Source organism: Nelumbo nucifera, chromosome 8 (assembly GCF_055504915.1).
Source record: "Nelumbo nucifera cultivar China Antique chromosome 8, China Antique-T2T, whole genome shotgun sequence".
Lineage (NCBI taxonomy): Eukaryota > Viridiplantae > Streptophyta > Magnoliopsida > Proteales > Nelumbonaceae > Nelumbo > Nelumbo nucifera.
In genome coordinates, this window is record NC_142656.1 from 38,110,372 (window position 1) to 38,131,374 (window position 21,003).

Sequence of the window (21,003 nt, forward strand, 5' to 3'; positions counted from 1 at the left end):
CTCTCCGTGTCCATCTAAGAGCAACCAAACAAGTCCAACAAGAAGCTCAAGAAGCTCAAGAAGCTCAAGAAATGGCTGAGCAGAGGACTATGATGGATTATGCCAAACCCACACTCACTGGAGTTGCCTCTAGCATTATCAGGCCCAATATTGTTGCTAACAACTTTGAGATCAAACCGGCCATCATACAAATGATTCAAAACACGGTGCAATTCTGTGGTTTGGCCCACGAAGATCCCAATGCACACATTTCTAACTTTTTAGAAATATGTGACACCTTCAAACACAATGGGGTAAGAGATGATGCCATTAGGCTGAGGTTATTCCCATTTTCTTAGAAGGATAAAGCCAAAGCATGGCTGAATTCATTACCAACAGGATCAATAGCTACGTGGGATGAAATGGCAAGTTGTTTTCTCTCTAAATATTTTCCCCCTTCTAAAACTGCTAAAATGAGGAATGACATCACTACTTTTTTCTAGCAAGAGGGGGAATCTTTATACAAGTCATGGGAACGATACAAGGAGCTGCTAAGGAGAGTTCCTCACCATGGCCTCTCCATTTGGCTGCAAGTGCAGACTTTCTATAATGGTCTTACTAACTCAAATAAGACCATACTAAATGTTGCAGCCGGAGGATCCATAAATAATAAAACTCCTGAGGTTGCCCATGCACTTATTGAGGAAATGGCAGCCAACAACTATCAATGGCATTCTGAAAGGACTCAAACTAGGAAGCAGCAAGGCCTACATAATGTTGATACTTATACGGCACTATCTGCACAAATAGGAGCACTTAGTAAGAAAATTGATGAAATGCAGATAGCTGCCATGCATGTACAGCCTCTTACTTGTGAATTGTGTGGGGGAGGCCACATCAGCACTGACTGCCAAGTTGGTAATCAGTTTAGGCCATCTACTGAACTAGTCGACTATGTCAGCAATTCGTCAAGACAGCAGGGTTACCAAAGTCACCATACCTTTCACCCAGGATGGAGGGGACATTCAAATCAATCCTAGTCAAGTCAGCATACTTCAAAGCCTTTCCACCAGACTTATCATCAGCCCGAACCAAAGTCCAATTTGGAGGAACTGATGACAAAATTTATAGCAAGTGCAGAAACCAGGTTCCAGAACCAGGAAGCCTCAATCAAAAACCTAGAAAACCAAGTGGGGCAATTGGCACAATTAATCTCTTCCAGAATGCCGGGAACTCTTCCAAGCAACACTGAAGTGAATCCACGAGAGCAGGTGCAAGCTATTACCTTAAGAAGTGGAAAAGAGTTGCCCGAGGTAGAAAAGAAGAATTGGGCTGAACCCAAGGTAGAAACAAGTCTTGGGACAAGACAACAGAAGAAGGAACAACCAGAAGCACAACAAGGGATGCACCAGCAGCCACAAGTTCCATTCCCTAATAGGCTGAAGCAACAGAAATTGGAGAAGGAATTTGGTAAGTTTCTTGAAATTTTTAAAAGTTTACACATTAATATTCCTTTTGCTGATACTTGAGCCCAGATGCCACACTATGAAAGCTTTTTGAAAGAATTATTGGCAAACAAAAGGAAACTGGGAGATGTGGCTACAGTTGCTTTAAATGAGGAATGTTCTGCTATCCTTCTGAACAAGTTGCCTCAGAAACTTAAAGATCCAGGGAGTTTCATTATTCCTTGTACTATAGGCAGTCTAAAAATTGAAAAAGCTTTATGTGACCTGGGAGCTAGCATCAATTTAATGCCATATTCTATCTTCAAGAAATTGGGATTGAATGAACCCCAACCCACTAGAGTGGCATTACAATTGGTTGATAGATCCATGCAAGAAGATGTAGAAGTCCCACTGATCTTAGGGAGACCTTTCCTAGCTATCGGGAAAGCAATGATTGATGTCCAACAAGGACAACTCAGCCTTAGGATACAAGATGAGGAGGTTATTTTTAAAATGTTTGATGCTATGAAACATGCACCCTCTAGTGATGATTCTTGTTTTATGATTGATGCCATTGAATTGACAATTGATGAATGCTTCCAGGTAAGTAGATTAGCTGATCCTCTTGAACTCTGCCTCCAGTAGGGAGACCTTGAAAAAGGAGAAAATGAAGAATTAAACCTCATGATAGCATACCTAAATGATAAGCCTCAATTCAAGGGAAAGGGGTTTCTCAAGTTAGAGAACTTAGGCAAATTGCCTAGACCATCAGGTAAGCCATCATCCCAAGAACCCCTCCCCCCATCCTTGAATTGAAGCAATTACCTTCCCATTTAGAGTATGCTTTCCTTGAGGAACCATCAGATCTCCCCGTAATAATTTCCGCAGCACTAAATCCCTTACAAAAAGAAAAGTTATTAAGAGTGCTGTGAGAACACAAACACTTCTAAGGCATCAATTCAAATCTGAATTGATCACCAACTGAATTGTGCAAGTTATCTCTAACCTTGCACTCAATTCAATTCTTGAATAGTAGATCTGAATTCATAGAGTCTCTCTCAAGCACTCTAGGAATTCCAAGCGTTAGATCCATTCGGCCAATCTGAAATTTCCAGATTTGAATTCTCTTTCAAGCAATTCAGATCTTGCAATCTCAGATATGAGAATTCAGATATGAGTTTTGAAGGTTAATTGGCCGAATTAATCTACAATTTAACTCATATTCAAAAAACTTCAAGTACAATTGATAACCATTCGAATGAATCAAAATGAATTTGATTGCTGGACTGAAATTTTACAAGCTGAAATACATCAAGAAAGAATAGAAGAAGGAGAAAGAAGAAAGAAAATATAACAAAGAAACTGAATTCAAATTAAAGGAGAATGAAACTACAATTGAGTTGTTACAAAAGATCTTTGAATCACAAACCCCCAATTTTGAACTCACCTTCTTCTTCTTGCTTGCTTGACTTGAACTTCTTTTAGCCCTTCTTCTTCTTCTTCTTCCTTGCGCCTAACCTTCTTCTCTTCTCTTCTCTCAAGGTGGCCAAACCTGTAAGAGTGTGAGAGCCTTCCTCTCAAGCAATTGAACACCTCTCCCCCCTCCTAGAGGCCTCCTTATATAGTTTTTCAAGGGGGCTCTTGCCCCTTCTTGAAGCCTCTAGAATGGGGTGTATTACACCCCTTTCTTGAACTTTCTAGAGCTCTCTTGAAAGCCTCCTAAGGGCTGCTATTTGGGCTGCACTTAGGCTCTCTCTTAGCACATGATAGCTATACTTTGAGCTGCTCTTTTGGGCTGAGAATGGGCCTTATTTGCTGGGCTGAATTCTACTCTTAGCTAGGCTTTCTTTTCTTGGGTTTTCTCAAGGAATCCACTTGCTCTTCTTAGGCCGAAGTGCTTTCTCTTGCTTCCACAACCAGGCTGGGCTGAAATTGGTCTTTTTGAACCTTCTTTTCTTGCCTTTTTCCTTCATTTTCTTGGATTAATTACCCCTGAAACTTATTCTTAGCATTAAGCTAAATTAAGGCAAAAATTAATAAAATCGGCATAAAAATCCATGCTAAAGTCCTCAAAAATTATATATAATTTGTAGGTTCATCATTGCCCTCCTCGGTTCAAGTTAAGACCGGGATACTGGCGAGGTACTTTTTGAGCTCGTCAAACGCAATCTGGCATTCTTCGGTCCATTCAAAGCCTTTGCTTTTAATTGCCTTAAAGAAAGGCAAGCAGTGATTTGCTGATTTGGACATGAAGTGGCTCAGAGCGGCTATGCGGCCATTCAGCCTCTGAACCTCCTTCAATTTTCGGGGTGGTCTCATATCTAGGATGGCCTTAATTTTTTCTGGGTTGGCCTCAATGCCACGCTGGTAGACGATGTACCCTAGGAATTTACCCGAGGTGACACCGAAGACACACTTATTTGGATTTAGCTTCATGTTAAACTTATGTAGAGTTTCAAAAACATAATGCAAGTCTTGTATTAAATCATTTGAAAACTAAGTCTTGACGACCATGTCATCTACATAACATTCTATTTTCTTGCCAATCAACGACTCAAACAATTTATTTACAAGTCTCTGGAATGTTGCCCCGGAATTTTTCAGTCCGAAGGGCATGACCTTGTAGCAGTACAGGCCGAGCTCGGTTATGAAGGCTGTATTTTCTTCGTTAGTAGGGTCCATCCTGATCTGGTTATAGCCCGAATAGGTGTCTAAGAAACTCAGCAACTCATGCCCTAAGGTCGCGTCCACCAAACAGTCGACCCTGGGGAGTGGGAAGCAGTCCTTTGGGCAAGCTCGATTCAGGTCAATATAATTGATGCACATACACCATTTACCATTAGCCTTTTTGACCAGAACGGGGGTTGGCCACCCAGCTCGGGTAATGGACTTCCCTGATAAAGTCGGCTGCGAGGAGCTTCCCAACCTCCTCGCCAACTGCTCTCCAACGCTCTAGGGATAAGTTGCACTTCTTCTATCTAACGGGCCTAATTACAGGATCAATATTCAGCTTGTGAGTGATGATGCTAGGGTCTATGCCGGGCATCTCTGTTGCGGACCATGCAAAAACATCTAAATTTTCAAGTAAAAAACTTTCTAGTTGGGATTGCAGAGGATCGATTGAAGCACCAATCTGGAGTGTCCGAGTTGGGTCCTCTATCGAAGTCAGGACGGAGACAGTATCTTCTGTGGGTGCAGCTCACTCCTCGCACTGCTCCGCAGGTCGCTCCAGCTCGAGGTCGTCTACCACCTTGGCTTTCCCTTTGAGGCGGTGAAGTAGCACTTGCGAGACTCAAGCTGATCGCCTCGCGCCACCCCAACTCCGAAGTCCGTGGGGAACTTCATCGCCAGATAGTAGGTGGAGACCACCGCACGTAGGGCGTGGGTGATGGGCCGACCTATTATGGCATTATACGGGGAGGGAGTCGCGACCACCAAGAAGTCATGGTTGAGCCTCACTATAGTAGGCCAGGTGTCGACCTCCATAGGTATAGTGATTCTCCCCAGGGGCCTGACTTCCTCTCTGCTGAAGCCCACCAAGGGAGTATTTGCGGGCTTAAGATCACCTTCTTGGAGCTGAAGCTTGTCAAACGCCACCTTAAAAAGAATGTCCGCCGAACTGCCGAAATCGACGAGGACACGCTTGACTTCGAAGTCATTGATCCTTATTTTCACGGTGAGTGCATCATCGTGGGGGTAGTGGACCCCATGCGCGTCCTCCTCCGGGAAGAAGATCGGGTCTTCCGTTCTTGGCCGCTTCGGGGGGTTCTGGTCTTCCTTTTCAATCTCGCGAGCTGATGTCCGAGCTACAGCCGAGGTGCAGCCCGCGACGATCAATCCTCCGACGATCACATGGATAGTCCCCCGAACTGGTCTCTCTTCTGGGGGCTGCCTCTACGGCTGCACCTGCTTGCCTGTTGAATTCGGGAGCGTCTCTGCTTTGCTCCCCCTACCGACTTGCTTTATTATTATTATTCTATACAAAATTTTTTAAGTATCCACAACAGATGAGCTCCTCTATCTCGTCGTGGAGGTTTTTACAACTCTCGGTACTATGACCAAGATCTTTATGGAAGCTACAATACAACTTTTTATTCCTTACATTAGGGTCCCCTTTCAGCCAGGGTGGCCACTTCACGTACGGGGCATCCTTGATCGCCATAAGGATCTCGGCCTACTCCGCGTTCAAGGGCGTGTAGTATGTCCTCTCTGCTGGTGGAGCTTGGAAAGGCTGACCTGGCCTTGCCCCCCGAGCTAGGTTTTTCTTCTTCTTGCTGTCCCCCTGGGTCGAGGGCTTGGCTTCTCTTTTTTTTTTTTTCAAGGATCTGCTCACCCTTCTAGTTGATTTCCTCCTCTGTCCCTATAAACTAGTCCACGAGCTTGAGGAACTCGGTTACCGTCTTGGGCCGATTTACAATCACGTGCCACTTGAAGTCTTTGTGCGTGATGCCTCTCTTGGCCGAGGTAAGCCGAACTGTGGGCTCCAAGTTGGATATCTGTAAACAAGCGTCGTTGAACCGCTTGATTTAACTTCGGATAGATTCTCCTTCCCTCTGGACTATGCCAAGGAGGCTCTCCTTGGTCCTCGGGCACCGCTTGCTGGTGACGAAGTGAGAAGTGAAGACTTGCACGAATTGCGCCCATCTTCTTATTGATCCGGGAGCGAGGTTCCTGTACCATGTACGGGCCACTCCTTTGAAAGTGGTGGAGAAAGCCACACACATGCAGGACTCATTGGCCCTTGCCAAGTGCATCTATGACTGAAAGACGTCTACATGATCATTTGGGTCAAATGATCCGTCATACTTGTCCAGGGGAGGTAGTTTGAAGTCCTTGGGCATTGGGATGGCCAAGAGTTCTAGAGACAGAGGGGATGGTACAAAGAGGAGCGGAGTGGCTTTTATTTCACCCGAACTTACCTCTTCCTTACCCTTGAGCTTAGGCAGGTTGTGTGTTGTAGTTCGGCGAGCTCGGCGATGTCTCCGCTGCTTTTTTGCGGGCTCCGCATTGGTGTTGCTGGCCGCGGTATTATTGGGCACAGTTTTCGTAGGGAGGGGGACGGACTGCTGGTGATGGTTGCGGATAGAGGGATCTTGCTTGGAGTCTGCAGCTAAGACCTCAAACCGGTTCTCCACAAGCGGGGCCACGAACTCAGAAAGCTGAGGCGATGCGGGCCTGGTAGGTTGGCACCCTCCCGACCTGACTGCGTGCGGCGAGGCAGGGGTGATTGATCTTTCCTTCCTCGGTGAGAAGGACACTCGTTCTGACGGCGAGGCCGAACTTGTTGCACGGCCGGATGTCGAGGAGGAAGGGGCTGCTGGGTATGAGGCAGCGGAGGAAACTACTGCTGATAGTGATGCTGAGATACTTGGTGCAGCACTTGCTGCTGATATAGTTGGAATTGCTGAACTTGTTGCATCTGAGCTTGCATAGCTCGCATGCATTGCACTAGGTCTTCAAGCTGGTTTTGGGCTGTCACGGGAGGAACAAGGGATGGTTCGGTGAAGGCTGTTCCAACTGTGAAAGGGAGTGGAGCATTCACGGGTGCCATTGTTTGAGGCACGTTCAGAATGGGAACTCCATCCGCAGAGAGTGGGACGGTGAACTGTCCAATACACACCGCTGGGACTTGGAGTTGCTCCCCGACGGTGCTCATTTCTGCACTGCATGCTGCGTTACTAGAGGAAGCCATGAGAACTGAAGTCTACAAAGTTTTGGTGGAAGGCTTTTTGAAGCGTTCCCACAGACGGTGCCAACTGATGTAGTGCAATCTGGTCACTCCTAGCTGGCAGGGGACTCGGTCCTAGCTAGCTACGGACAGCACCTGAGAAAGAGAAGATGAAGGATTCCTGGGGAGCTCGCTCGACGGGAACACTCCAATGCTTAAGTTAGAACTCTGAGAGAGAAGCTTAGAGAGTAATGACGAGCTAAGAGTGGAGATGCGCATTACCAAAAATTCAATTACCTTTTTCCTTGGGGGTCGGAGCTCTTATATATTAATGCGCTGCCAAATCGGGTGTAACCACCTCGGATTCTCTGCTACAGCCGTTATTCGTCAGGCTGATTTGATTGGCGCAGGTATCCATCACAGGGTACAATCCTGTCACTTGAGAGACGTTATGCAGAGCTGGCGTGTACGACCACGCCGCCTGACGTGAGACGTGGGTGCAGTCCTTTGGACTGGCAGGTGCTGCGTCGCCAGACAAGAGACGTGGAAGTAGTCTGACAAGCACGGTCTTGTCGGATAAGAAGTTTCCCGAAGGCTCCGGTTTACTCAGTAGCGAGCTCCTTTGTAGCGAGCTCCAATAGCGAGCTGCATTGCAGTAAGCCGTTCTGTAACGAACTGTAGCGAGCTGTCTCGTGACGGGCTGTTCTGCTGGAGTTTCAGCAAGCTCATTACGCCGAGTTGTGGCCAGGCTGTCATGCTGAACTGTCACTTACGTCAAGTCATATCCACATGTCCCTTAGTTAGGAAGTCGGGTCAAATCACCCTCCATCAGAAACCAATGTAAATCAAAATGAATTTGAACAGATTGGACGGTCTAGACATTGAATTGAACCGGTCCAAATTAGTCCAAAACATTCATTGGATTGAATTGGACTGAATTGGACCTGATCCATTTATAATGGACTCACATTGGACTGGACCGGATTTGACCAAATCCAGTCCAATTAACACCCCTACCTCCATCCCCCCCCCCGCTTAAGGACGGGAAAACCAGCCCCGTTCAGGGCAGGGCGGGGCACCCGTTTAAGAACGAGAAAATTGCCACACGTAGATGTAATGATTTAAGCAGCATACCCCAATTCCCAAGTGACCCATACCATATGTGACTCCATACATACGTATCGAACATTGACATGTTCACGCGTAATTGTTTAATTAGCCTGTTTTACACGCATTATATTTTTTCTTTCCCTTTTTCATCGAAGGCAGAGATTCATTAACTTCCCTTCACTCTCGTAAAACTCAATTAATTTTCTACTGATCTTGTCAACTCGCATTCTTTAAACAATTGCAGTTGTATATAATATAATAATAACCTTCAAGCTCGAATGGGTAATGAACAATATTACATTTAAAATCTGCCCACTTCAAACTCAGTCTTACAGAATTATTTTTCTACAGTCAATGTTCTTGAGATTTGAGAAGAGCGATCGAGTTCACATTCTCTCATTCATCTTCACTCCTATAAACCTTGTTTATCTCGGTAGCAATTACGAAAAGTGAAGAACGGAAAGAATGGAGCATCACAGACTCTTTGCTCTGTCAATCCTTGCTCTTACTCTTCTTGCCACAGCTTCTGCTCAGCTTCGAACAGATTATTACAAAGACATCTGCCCCAATGTTGAACAATATGTACGCACAGCAGTTACGCAGAAGTTCCTGCAGACCTTTGTGACTGCCCCAGCTACTCTCAGACTCTTCTTCCATGATTGCTTTGTGAAGGTACGATGACTACTATCCTTGGAGTCTTGTTAGATTGATTCATTTATTCATTTATGCAATTGGCATTTTCTTCTTGTTAGGGGTGTGATGCTTCGGTGCTTCTTTACTCACCCAGTCATAATGCGGAGATGGATCACCCTGACGACATTTCACTTGCAGGAGATGGATTCGACACAGTGGCCAAAGCAAAAGCTGCTGTTGATCAGGATCCTATGTGCACCAATAAGGTCTCATGTGCTGATATACTGGCCTTGGCCACTAGAGATGTGATAGCCTTGGTAATTAATCAATTAAACTATCAAGCTGACCTTGTCATGTCTACTACATTTGGATTTGATTATACTGAAAAATCAACTACTGTCTATTCTTCTTTCTCTTGCATTTTTAATGCAGACAGGAGGACCATCTTATAAAGTTGAAGTTGGAAGGCTAGATGGGAGGATATCAACCAAGGCAAGTGTTCAGCACAATCTTCCTAAACCTTATTTCAATTTAGACCAGCTCAACGCCCTGTTCAGCTGGCACGGTCTTACTCAGACAGATATGATCGCACTGTCAGGTACCAATTGAAAACAATATGAACTTTTTTGCATCCAATTTCTTCTGTCTGTTTCCAGTTACCGAACTGAATCACGTTTTTTCCAGGAGGGCACACAATTGGGTTTGCTCACTGCAGCAAATTCATGAACAGGCTTTACAAATTCAGCCGCTCTAGTAATCTTGACCCAACACTCAACTGGAATTACGCTAGGCAGCTCCAAGCGATATGCCCCATGAATGTGGACTCCAGGATTGCCGTTCAAATGGACCAAGCCACGCCTCAGATATTTGACAATGCCTACTACAAGAACCTTCAGAAAGGGATGGGTTTATTCACTTCTGATCAGTCACTCTATACGGATCCTAGATCAAGGGACACTGTTAATCTCTTTGCATCAAACACCACAGCATTCTACGAAGCTTTTGTTACTGCCATCACCAAGCTTGGAAGGGTGGGAGTTAAGACTACAAGACAGGGTGAAATTCGTCGTGATTGTAGTAAGGTGAATTAACAGAGTTTGTTATCTATGGCATGTTGGCGTGGAGTCTGTGTTCTATCTTCCCATTTTATTAGTTATAATATTTTGTTAATCAGATCTATTTTTTGGTAGGGGGTGCCCTTGTAGTTTGTTTTTTTGGTAGGCGGGGGGGTGTCTTTGTAATTTAGGCCTAATTTGTTTCCTGTTTAATTTCATTTGCACTGGTGTGGAAGTAGCTAGGAGGTGCAAATTTTGGTTTACATTAAATAGGTCTTATTTTGTTTTGTTTGTTTGTAATTTAGATGAAATAAAACTTTCACTTTCCATTACTTGTGTACTAGTTCAAAAGAAATTGCTTTACAAATAAAGTGAGATATAGGCTCTGTTCGGCAAGAGTGCAAATGCAGAACCGAAGTGAATTTGCACTTTCAGTCTTGTGGAGTTGTGGTTGTTTGGTAAGAGTGTTTTTGCATGGATATGAAGAAAATTTACACCTATCATTTTCGCATTCAGAATGGAAGAAAGTTTGTTTTCAAAAATCAAAGTAAATTTTACACGAGAGCTAAATATCTGGAAAGGAGACCAAAAGCCTCTTTTTTTTTTTTGTAATTGTCATAATAAAAGCAACAACAAAATTGTATTCGCATTTGCACCAATCACGACCAAACAAATTAATATAAATAAATAAAAATCGGAGTAAATTACCTGTAGCTCCTTGGGTCAAACACCAAGCTTTCTTTCAAGTTTACCTACTAACTTGCTTATCCCATGCAGTTTTGGGTAAAGTTACTTAGAGTTCAGATTTCCTGCACTCGCTTTCATGTGTACCGGGTTGCACTTAAATCGGATAGGAACAGGGGGAGAATTCACATGGCACCTCAGTTTACATTTTACATGTGAGCTATTTAACGGACCAGCTTGGCCCATTAGTTTCTCTATCTCTTAATTTTTCAAACCAAGGTTTTTAAAACCAAACCGGACAAGGAACTGTTCTGGGTCCGGTTCGCAGGTTGAATGATCTGACCATTCGGTCCAAACAGATTAGCCGTTTTGACAAAAAAATAAAAAACTTAAAAAAAAAATCAAAAAATAGCCAAAAACCATCATCCGGTTTGACCACCCGGGTCAATGGTTTGTTGACCAAATTAATGATTTTGGGCCAAAAAGCGATTTTTGGGTGAAATGGAACCCGTCGGGTGACCGGTTCCCAGTTTTTCTGGTCCAGTAAACAGATTAGCCGTTTTGACAAAAAAATAAAAAACTTAAAAAAAATAAAAAAATAGCCAAAAACCATCATCCAGTTTGACCACCCGGGTCAATGGTTTGTGTACCAAATTAATGGTTTTGGGCCAAAAAGCAATTTTTGGGTGAAATGGAACCCGTCGGGTGACCGGTTCCCAGTTTTTCCAGTCCAGTCCGGTTTTAAAAGCACAGTTTCAAACATAAAATAAATAATTAAGATGAGAAAATTAACTACTATGACAGTTTGAACAATTAGTCTGAGAGAATAGGATAGAAGAAACAAATAAAAAAAAATTGGTGCACCGTGCACACAAAACTCTAGCCATGGACAGACGTCATTAGCGAACGATTGTATACTATAGATAGGAAGAATTCCATTTGCAAGAAAGCTTCACATTTGCCTGTTATTTCTCTTTCTTTCATTACAATTAGAGGGGACCCGTGCGATGTACGGGCTTTGTTAAGTGAAAGCTAAACAATACAAATAGATAAAAGTATATAATTGTTTTATATTTTGATTTTTAAATAATTAATAATTATTTATATTTTATATAATATTTTTCATAATTTTTTATAATACAAAAATAACAATAATTAATTTTAGCTAAGATGGTTCATCAAACTGATGAAATCGATGAAACCAACCAACTCGACCTAACTTCACTTGAATTGGTTGGTTTTCTAGTATTTTCTAGTTAGTTTCAGTTCATTAGTACTTAATTTTTGTTCAATTCACTCTCGAAGCCCCAATTTACTCCAAGCACTTGATCAAACCATTCTGATCCCTTCGAAGTACCTAAAATCCCTTGAACATCGTCATCAAACCTAAGACCTCCTAAAATATCTACCCCTAAAATTTAACCCAAGATTCTTCTCCCACTATAGGAAATATGCCATATACCGACCAAATCCGTCAGTATATGTATATAATCCATTGGTAAAGCTCTAAATGATCTACTCCGACGATCAACTAATGCGTCCAGTAAGAGATCGTCGATATAAACCTATACCAATGGATTTTATCTGTCAGTATAAGGTGTAGACACCTATACCGATGACTTTCTAAACTGTCGGTCAAGCTATCCATCGGTGTACATCATAGGTATGGGGTATGGCATATTTTGCTATACCGACGAATTCATCCGTCGATATAGGTACACTTTATACCAATACCAACAGAAGTAGTTCACCGGTATAGGTGCAGGATATACCAACAGAGGTAGTCCGTCGGTATAGGTTCAGGATATACCAACAGATATAGTCTATCAGTATATGTGGTATTTTTTTTATATTTCCCTACAATCCTGTTTGACTAAGATGTCCAATAAAAAAAGAACACTTGTACATCAAAAAATGTTTTCTCTAGATTCCTGTTCGACCAAAATGGCCAATATAGAAAGAACAACTATACATCAAAAAACTAAACAATATGCAATAGCTTAACAAAAAATAACCTAAATTTTCATTGAAACCAAAAAACTATGTTTTTCTGTGGTTATCATGAGTTAACTGTGATCAAATGTAATTGTATTACTCAATTTTCCAGTATGATTGTTGGCTTTGAAGGCCAAGTTTTATTAACATGTTCTATTGTTCCTTTTATTCTCATTATAATTGCCTACAAATTATAAACTATTTGTATATCTACAATCCACATTGTATCTATATTCTCCTAAATAATGGTTGTCACATTGTGATTTATATTTCATTATCATTTTGAAGGAAAAACAGGTGATCTCCATCTCAAATGACAATTGATGTAACCGATTCCGGTTACGTATCATTTTTTTGTGATGTGTCGATTTTTTGTCTAAGTACCTCGTCATCTCGTCTGCTCTCAAGTGGCCAGTGACTCAGAGGCTGAAGTGGACCTCCCTAGTGGCAAGCTGTCTGGTGGCGAGCTACCTAGTGGCGAACTGCCTGGTGGTGAGCTGCCTTGTGGCGAACTGCCTGGTGGCAAAGTACCTTGATGAGCTGCTTGGTGGTAAGCTACCTGGTGGCGAACCGCCTTGTGGTGAGCTACCTTGATGAGCTGCTTGGTGGTGAGCTACCTGGTGGTGAGCTACCTGGTGGCGAACTGCCTTGTGGTGAGCTACCTTGATGAGCTGCTTGGTGGTGAGCTACCTGGTGGCGAACTGCCTTGTGGTGAGATACCTTGATGAGCTGCTTGGTGGTGAATCCTGACTGCTCCCTACAGGAGATGACCAGTTCATCCATGTAGACGGCGGGAGCTGAGGAACTTGCGAGAACCAAAATCAGAGAACCCGGGGGTGTTTACCCGGTGAGGTCACTCCGATGGCTATGTTAGCACTTTGATAGTAGAGAGCTTGAAGATGATATTATAGAATGAGAGAGCTAGAGAGCAGGGGTTACCATCCTTTTTTCTCTCTTTTAGCATACCTTTGCCCCTAGGGGGTGAGGTCTTTATATACTGGAGTCCTCGTGGGTTAGGTGGAGCAGTTCCTGGATTCCCGCTGTGATGGGACCTGCTTTCATGTTAGGTGGGAAAAATGCCATCAACTAGTAAGGTTGTCCCTTCCCATCTGAACCGGGGAGTTGGTGAACTAATATAGTCGTTACAAAGTACAGTCCTGCGGGATACAGAGTATGAAGGTGTGCTCCTCGAGGTTGTTAGGCTGGCGCCTGTGTCAGGCCGCCAGGTCGGTGCTTGGGCCAGGCCGCCAGCTCATTCCAGGGCCAAGCTGCCAGCTCGTGCCAGGGCCAGCTCGCGCTAGGGCCAGGCTGCCAACTTGCGCCTATGCCAGGCTACGCTTGGTGGGACACCAACTTAGCAAAGGCAAGTTGTTGCCAAAGTGGTCCCGGGTGTAACCTAGTTGTTCTGAGGTTCCAGGCTACATGAGGGCGAGCTGTCTGTAGCGGGCTGCCTAGTGGCGAGCTGCCTGTGGCAAAATCGAGTTGTCTAGTTGTAAGAAGGCTGCACTTAGTTGGCATGAGATGCCAAGTGTCACAATGTCATTGGAGGGCCAAATCCGCCCTCATCATTTGCCCCCCACTCCCGAGCTGAAAGTAACTCGGCGAAGGGAGTAGATTTCTACTTTTGGCCAGTAAGTCGACGAGCTCGTAAGACTGATTCAGTTTCTTAGGCTCTGGGAGCTTCTTGGAAGTGAGCTGCCCATTAGGTGCCGAGGTCTCTTCTAGTTCGGTACTTTAGCCCTTAGGTTCTAGGAGCAACTTATAGTCCACTCTTGGACATTGCCCATGCCGACAAAGCAACTGGGTCTTAAGCAGTAGTGTTGCCCATGCCATAGAGGCGACTGGGTCTTTCAGCAGTAGTGTTGCCCATGTCCATGCCGTAGAGGCGATCGAGTCTTTCAGCAGTAGTGGCCCTTAGGCTTTGGGAGGGACTCGTAGTCCACTCCTGAACTTTTCCCATGCTTGAAGAGGCGACTTGGTCTTTCAGTAGTAGTGTTGCCCATGCCGTAGAGGCGACTTGGTCTTTCAGCAGTAGTGGCCCTTAGGCTTTGGAAGGGACTCGTAGTCCACTCCTGAACTTTGCCCATTCCTGAAGAGGCGATTGGGTCTTTCAGCAGTAGTGTTGCCCATACCGTAGAGGCGACTGGATTTTTCAGTAGTGGTGCCCATGCCGTAGAGGCAACTGGGTCTTATTATAGCGCCGAGGTCTCTGCCTGTGAGGTGTCGAGCTGCCTGGGTACAGGCCTGTGAGGCGCTGGGCTGACTAGGTGTTGAGCTGGATTGATGAGCTTCGTTGCTCTTTAGAGACCTGCAAGGATCTAAATGTCAGAGGACTCGGGGTGGCTAACCCGATGAGGTCACTCCGATGGCTAAGTTACTCATTGTAGGCTGCTAGCTAGAAATCACAATCTGAGAGCTAGAGCTTGCTTACTTTTTTCTGAGGCTGGAGCCTTTTCAATTCATAAGTTCGTGCCTGGGCCAGGCCGCCAGGTCGGCGCCTGTGCTAGGCCGCGCTAGGCTGCCACGCCGCGCGTAGGCCGTGCCAAGCCTCCAAGCCACGCGCAGGCTGTGCCAGGCCGCCAGGCCACGCGCAGGCCGCGCCCGACCGCCAGGTGGGCACCTTAGAGCTATGAAGCGAGAGCTTCAGTTCCTTTGAGTTCATAAAAAAAAAGGGAAACTATAAAGCGAGAGCTTCAGTTTCTAAAAAGGTGAGGACTTAGCTTTCTGGGAGAAGAGGACTTAGCATTTTGTAGGATGGGAACTTAGCTTTTTGTAGCATGTTCCCACAAACGACGCCAAATGATGTAACCGATTCCGGTCACGTATCATTTTTTCGTGATGTGTCGATTTTTTGGCTAAGTCATCTCGTCTGCTCCTCAGTGGCCTGTGACTTAAAGGTTGAAGTGAAGCTCCCTAGTGGCGAGTTGTCTAGTGGCGAGCTACCTAGGGGCGGACTGCCTGGTGGTGAGCTACCTTGTGGCGAACTGCCTGGTGGCAAACTACCTTGATGAAATGCTTGGTGGCGAGCTACCTGGTGGCGAACCGCCTTTTGGTGAGCTACCTTGGTGAGCTGCTTGGTGGTGAGCTACCTGGTGGCGAACTGCCTTGTGGTGAGCTACCTTGATGAGCTGCTTGGTGGTGAGCTACCTGGTGGCGAACTGCCTTGTGGTGAGATACCTTGATGAGCTGCTTGGTGGTGAATCCTGACTGCTCCCTACAGGAGATGATCAGCTCATCCATGTAGACGGCGGGAGTTGAGGAACTTGCGAGAACCAAAATCAGAGAACCCGGGGGTGTTTACCCGGTGAGGTCACTCCGATGGCTATGTTAGCACTTTGATAGTAGAGAGCTTGAAGATGATATTATAGAATGAGAGAGCTAGAGAGCAGGGGTTACCATCCTTTTTTCTCTCTTTTAGCATACCTTTGCCCCTAGGGGGTGAGGTCTTTATATACTAGAATCCTCGTGGGTTAGGTGGAGCAGTTCCTGGATTCCCGCTGTGATGGGACCTGCTTTCGTGTTAGGTGGGAAAAATGCCATCAACTAGTAAGGTTGTCCCTTCCCGTCTGAACCGGGGAGTTGGTGAACTAATATAGCCGTTACGAAGTACGGTCCTGCAAGATATAGTGTACAGCGGTGTGCTCCTCAAGGTTGTCAGGTTGGTGCCTGTGTTAGGCCGCCAGGTCGGTGCCTAGGCCAGGCTGCCAGCTCGTGCCAGGGCCAGGTCGTGCCAGGGCCAGGCTGCTAGCTCGCGCCTGTGCCAGGCCGCGCCTGTGCCAGGCCATGCCTGTGCCAGGCCATGCCTGTGCCAGGCTGCGCCTGTGCCACACTACGCTTGGTGGGACACCAACTTAACAAAGGCAAGTTGTTGCCAAAGTGGTCCCAGGTGTCACCTAGTTGTTCTGAGGTTCCAAGCTACATGAGGGCAAGCTGCCTGTAGCGGGCTGCCTATTGGCGAGCTGCCTGGTGGCGAGTTGCCTGTGGCGAGCTGCCTAGTGGCGAGCTGCCTGTAGCGAGCTGTCAGTGGCGAACTCGAGCTGTCTAGTTGTAAGAAGGCTGCACTTAGTTGGCATGAGGTGCCAGGTGTCACAATGTCATTGGAGGGCCAAATCCGCCCTCATCAACACTGATGTCTTCTATTTCTGCATTCTGTGCATTGACAACTTTTGTTGGATGGTAACCTGCAAACTTTTGACCTGCAGTTTCACATAGTACTTCTGTGAGAATAGATATAGCCTAATTAAGAAAGAATGCTCCTGCTTTTCAAATTCATGGTTGGGAGTTTCTAGAAGCATGGTCCAGCTAATTTTTCTATGCTATGTTTACTTGAGAGTAGCTTTAACTAGTGCCATAATTTTACCTTTGAATTTTCAGGTTTATAATGAAATACTCTTGAGTTAAAAGAAGACTTACCAGCTACCTTGAATATCTCTTCTAGGAAATCAAGCAAGATAATTAACTTCCCAAATTGTTCTTGGGTTGTACATTCCTTTCGAAAGGGCATGTGGATTGTGACTCTTATGTTTGTCAATTTTGTAACTTGGCTCTCACAGGTACTGCAAAATTTGGAGTTTCCATTTCTTCCATCTTTTCTTTGACTTCTCAATGTCTTTGATTGTCTCTTTCTCAATGAATTCTATTTTATGTTCTTCTAAATTTCTTCTCCTGTTCTCATAACATGGTAAGAGGTTATAAATGTTTTTTGGTCCTTGTTGCTCTGCAATAACCTTTGGCGTCCACCATCTAGCATCTAAGTTGTTTATATTTGCTCCTTCTAGAAGAATCTTAACTATTTCAAGATTCCCATTGTGAACAGCAATATTCTGGAATGTTTGGCCATATGTGTCAGTTGAATTAGCATCAGCTCCCCATCTAATGAGATCATATACTGTGTTTTCTTTGCCCCTTTCTGCAGCTTCTGACACTAGAATATTGCTCTCTTGCATCCTGGTTTAAGTTTGTGTGTGGACAAGGTTCTTGACATCCCACATGAAAACAACTTTTTTCCTTTTGTGGTCCTTCATGGAGCCATTCTTTGAGGTTCAGGCATGAATATGCACATGTTTGTCTGAAGCCAAAACCTTCAAGTTCTTTCAGTTTCTGTGAAAAGGAACATAGAGCATTTAGCTTTTATTACCGAAAAACCTGTCCCCCCCTCTCATGCACACATTTTTCCAAAAGAAAAGGATTAACCATTAAAGTATAAAGCTCTATCCATATAATATATACCTGGAAGAGGTTGCTCATTATAATGCTTCCATCTTCTTTATTTGCCTCAATAATGTTCATTAGTGAGCTCCTATTCAACTGTAGGATTTGAGAAAGCTCCGTGATTCTAACAGTGAATGGTTGCGGCCTGACATAAAACCCCTATTTCTCTGAACATTTCTCCTGAAATTGCTTTTCCAAGGACATGTATATGATATTCATGAAGAATTCAAGTTAGGCCTATTCCATGTCTTTTACTCTATTGACAGTTAATATGAGCAGCAGAAAGATCATACCTGCTCATGCCCATCAACATATACTATAAAATCCTGAAACCATAGAACAATCAGCAACCAGATTAAATTAGTTAGCAGTGGGCATTATAGAGGATCAAAAGATAGTGTCTCGTAAATGAATATGCAGCTTCCAATAAAAAAATTAGTATTAGATCACTGACCACTGCTCCTGAGACCAGTATATAAAGATCTGTTGGGGTCTCATTCTGCAGAATTATATCCTCTTTGGGTGGAAAGTATTCAGCCTCCATCTCTGAAACCTTATTATGGAAGGAAAAAGTTCATTTACATAACATGGAACTTTGAGGAGTAATTCAATAAACAGATATTTAAAAAAATAAACAGATATTTCTAAGGAACTATGCAATTCTTGGCTGGGGCTATTGCTCCATGACCCTTGTTTTTTGGGACAATAAATCAGTATTCAATCCTAGCAGATAAACAAAAAAAAAGTTAACGATGGAAGTTTGTGAACTATGTGAAGTAATTACCAATTGGAAAAGGAAATCACTGGAAACCCCTTTGAAAAGATGGACTTTATGAATGATAGGGAACAAGAGATAATGTGCTATGCTTGAACGAATGGCCTTTGGTAGACCATTCAAGGTCTCCTTCTCTTTCGATCCTTCTGTTTTGAACTTGAGGTGGTTGTGAGACAACATTTGATCGGCAATGTGTGGGGGCAATTGATTTTGTGCTGCAAATTCAGAAGCGGCATGGATGGTATCCCTCTACAGCATTGAATACAATGTAGGATATGCTACTAATCCTATGGATGTATAGATAAGAACCTAATTTTTAACGAATAATAAGAAGTGATGCCTGGTTTTCAGAATTTTTATGCAGTTCCATTTGTAAATAAATTCTGCTTTGTTTTTGAACTTGTTTCTCATGACATTATTTATATATAAATGTCCAAATGTGGTTATAGTAACAGCTGGTAATTGGATTTATTATGGCCTGCTTACCAAGATTGCGTATATCTCTATAACTATTTTAGCAAGAAGAGAAAAGCTCTTGAAGTGGAGTAACATACAAAGTTTCTGGTGCGGCTGGTCAAATGAACAACAAGGTTTGTCATGTTGCCGATGAGGTAAGATGTCAATCCCAAGTTGAATAGCGTATAGAAGATAGCAAACAACATTTCTCTTGGATTCTGAGCATGTATACCACCATAACCAGTTGTAGTTAGTGTTGTGATAGACCAGTATATTGCTGATACATATCTGTCCCATATAATCTTTTCATTAAAATTTGTCATTAGAGCACCTATCCAGGTTCTATTTTGATTGGGATATCTGTCAGCAATCAGATAGTTAAAGCATCCAGCACAGTGTACTGCAAACAGAGTGACCTGCAGTTAACAGGAAAGGGCGTATAATTTTGATAGAAGTAGAAGTTCTAGGTAGGAATCCAAGAATGGAGAAGGCAAAGTCTTAGAGGCCTACCAAGATGAGCTTTGTGCACCGAGTCCAAAAATAATCAAAACGAATGTCCTTCTCCAGTCTGGAAGAATGTAAACCAGCTTAATGAATATTATTGTCCTTGTCCTGTGGATTCACAGCAGATTAGCTTGACTAGCAATAAGCCATTAACTTGTATTCCAAAATTGCAGTTTACAAATAAACATTCTTCCCTTGTTACTTAGACATTTGTTTTTGGTCTTTGCTTTATAATCACTAGGAAAGTATAAAGCTTAAGAAAATGAAAATAACACAATCTATTCTTGTACATATTGGTGCTTGTTTAAGATTTTTTGTAATCTCTTTACATAGAATTTAGAGTATTAAATGCATAATTAACCATGTTTTTCTAATAATATTTATTGAAACTTCCTTGTAAATTTAAAAAATTTCCCAGTCCTTACCTAATTGTCATATCCTGAAGATAGTTATATTTAGACATTTTACTTGCATTGTACTATCAAATCTTGCCTATAAAAGGATTAATTCATGTTTGCTTATCAATTGGTTCAATATATGGAAATACCTACCAGAAGTTTGGCAAAGAATCTGAAGTTATATAGCAAAGTTGCTGGTCCTAAACTCCTTCCCCCAAGGGAAAACTGACCTAAGGTTACCTAATTTACAAGCAAACAGTTTTGACATTTCTGGTTTTTCAAAGAACCACCAACAATCATCTGCCACAACACCCATCTTTTATTGACATTTCTAGTTTTTTAAAGAACATACTGAAGAAGTAATATTGCTTTGGTTTTCTCTTTTCCTTTTTTAGCTAAATCCCATTGTTCTCTGGCTGATGACTGACTTATACAAGGATGACGTGGTCTGCCAGTCTTGTTGCAATAGGAAGCATCAGGGTTCATTGAGATGACAAACACCATTAATACGATGTAGAGAAATTATTTTTCTTGTTACAGGACACCATTAATACGATGTTATTTCTAGGAAAGCAACGAGATACTAGATAATGGCCACTTAACACTAGAAAACAACCATTGATTTTTTCAAACAAGAAAAAACCTAAAAATCAGAGAAAAGGATTTTTAACTCAATCAAATGCCGCCCGATGTGTGAATGAGATACTTGCCAAATGCTGATGTGCCACTGCGTGTGAGAGATATTGAGATAGAGAGTGAGCGAGAGTGAGAGAACGAATGAGAGAGAAAGAGAGTCGACTAAGATAGAGAGCGCGTAAGAGAGAGAGGACTGAGAGAGAGACGAGTCAACTGAGATAGAGCGCATGAGAGAGAGAGGACTAAGAGAGAGAGGACTGAGAGAGAGACGATTTTTTTAATTTTTACATTGTCGGTAGAGATATTCTTCACCGACGGCAGATGACCGGTCGGTATATGTACATCTACACCGACAGTTATTTCCATCGGTAAAAATAGCCATTGGTATACAACAATTTTCTTGTAGTGTCCGTTTATTCTTTCGTCAAACCAAGATTCCCTTTCAAACCCTCTC

At 43.4% G+C, this 21,003-nt stretch overlaps 2 protein-coding genes, 1 non-coding gene and 1 pseudogene across 3 annotated transcripts; 2 read left to right on the forward strand and 2 right to left on the reverse strand.

The window, feature by feature from the left end:
• Positions 1-449: 449 nt before the first annotated feature.
• Positions 450-556, reverse strand: LOC148789888 (small nucleolar RNA R71). The gene has a single exon (XR_016079956.1). It is a non-coding gene; the product is annotated as a small nucleolar RNA R71 (small nucleolar RNA).
• A 958-nt stretch (positions 557-1,514) lies between these two features.
• Positions 1,515-6,857, forward strand: LOC148789889 (uncharacterized). The gene is made up of 2 exons (XM_088893801.1): positions 1,515-2,027; positions 6,678-6,857. Exons 1-2 carry the CDS (start codon positions 1,515-1,517, stop codon positions 6,855-6,857), a joined length of 693 nt encoding a protein of 230 aa, XP_088749927.1.
• Positions 6,858-8,566: 1,709 nt separating this feature from the next.
• On the forward strand, positions 8,567-10,158 carry LOC104589787 (peroxidase 16-like). Its single transcript, XM_010248224.2, has 4 exons — positions 8,567-8,874; positions 8,955-9,152; positions 9,268-9,433; positions 9,520-10,158. Exons 1-4 carry the CDS (start codon positions 8,668-8,670, stop codon positions 9,924-9,926), a joined length of 978 nt encoding a protein of 325 aa, XP_010246526.1. The 5' UTR covers positions 8,567-8,667; the 3' UTR covers positions 9,927-10,158.
• A 2,675-nt stretch (positions 10,159-12,833) lies between these two features.
• Positions 12,834-20,229, reverse strand: LOC104589791 (potassium channel KAT1-like; annotated as a pseudogene).
• Positions 20,230-21,003: the final 774 nt, after the last annotated feature.

What these genes read in the sequence shown, in the direction of transcription:
- LOC148789889 (XM_088893801.1), top strand. Translation starts at nt 1,515, where the DNA reads ATGCCACACTATGAAAGCTTTTTGAAAGAATTATTGGCAAACAAAAGG. An exon ending in CAATTGATGAATGCTTCCAG is followed by an intron (nt 2,028 to 6,677) that starts GTAAGTAGATTA and finishes CTCGGTGAGAAG; the next exon opens with GACACTCGTTCTGACGGCGA.
- LOC104589787 (XM_010248224.2), top strand. Translation starts at nt 8,668, where the DNA reads ATGGAGCATCACAGACTCTTTGCTCTGTCAATCCTTGCTCTTACTCTT. An exon ending in CTAGAGATGTGATAGCCTTG is followed by an intron (nt 9,153 to 9,267) that starts GTAATTAATCAA and finishes TTTTTAATGCAG; the next exon opens with ACAGGAGGACCATCTTATAA. An exon ending in AGATATGATCGCACTGTCAG is followed by an intron (nt 9,434 to 9,519) that starts GTACCAATTGAA and finishes CGTTTTTTCCAG; the next exon opens with GAGGGCACACAATTGGGTTT.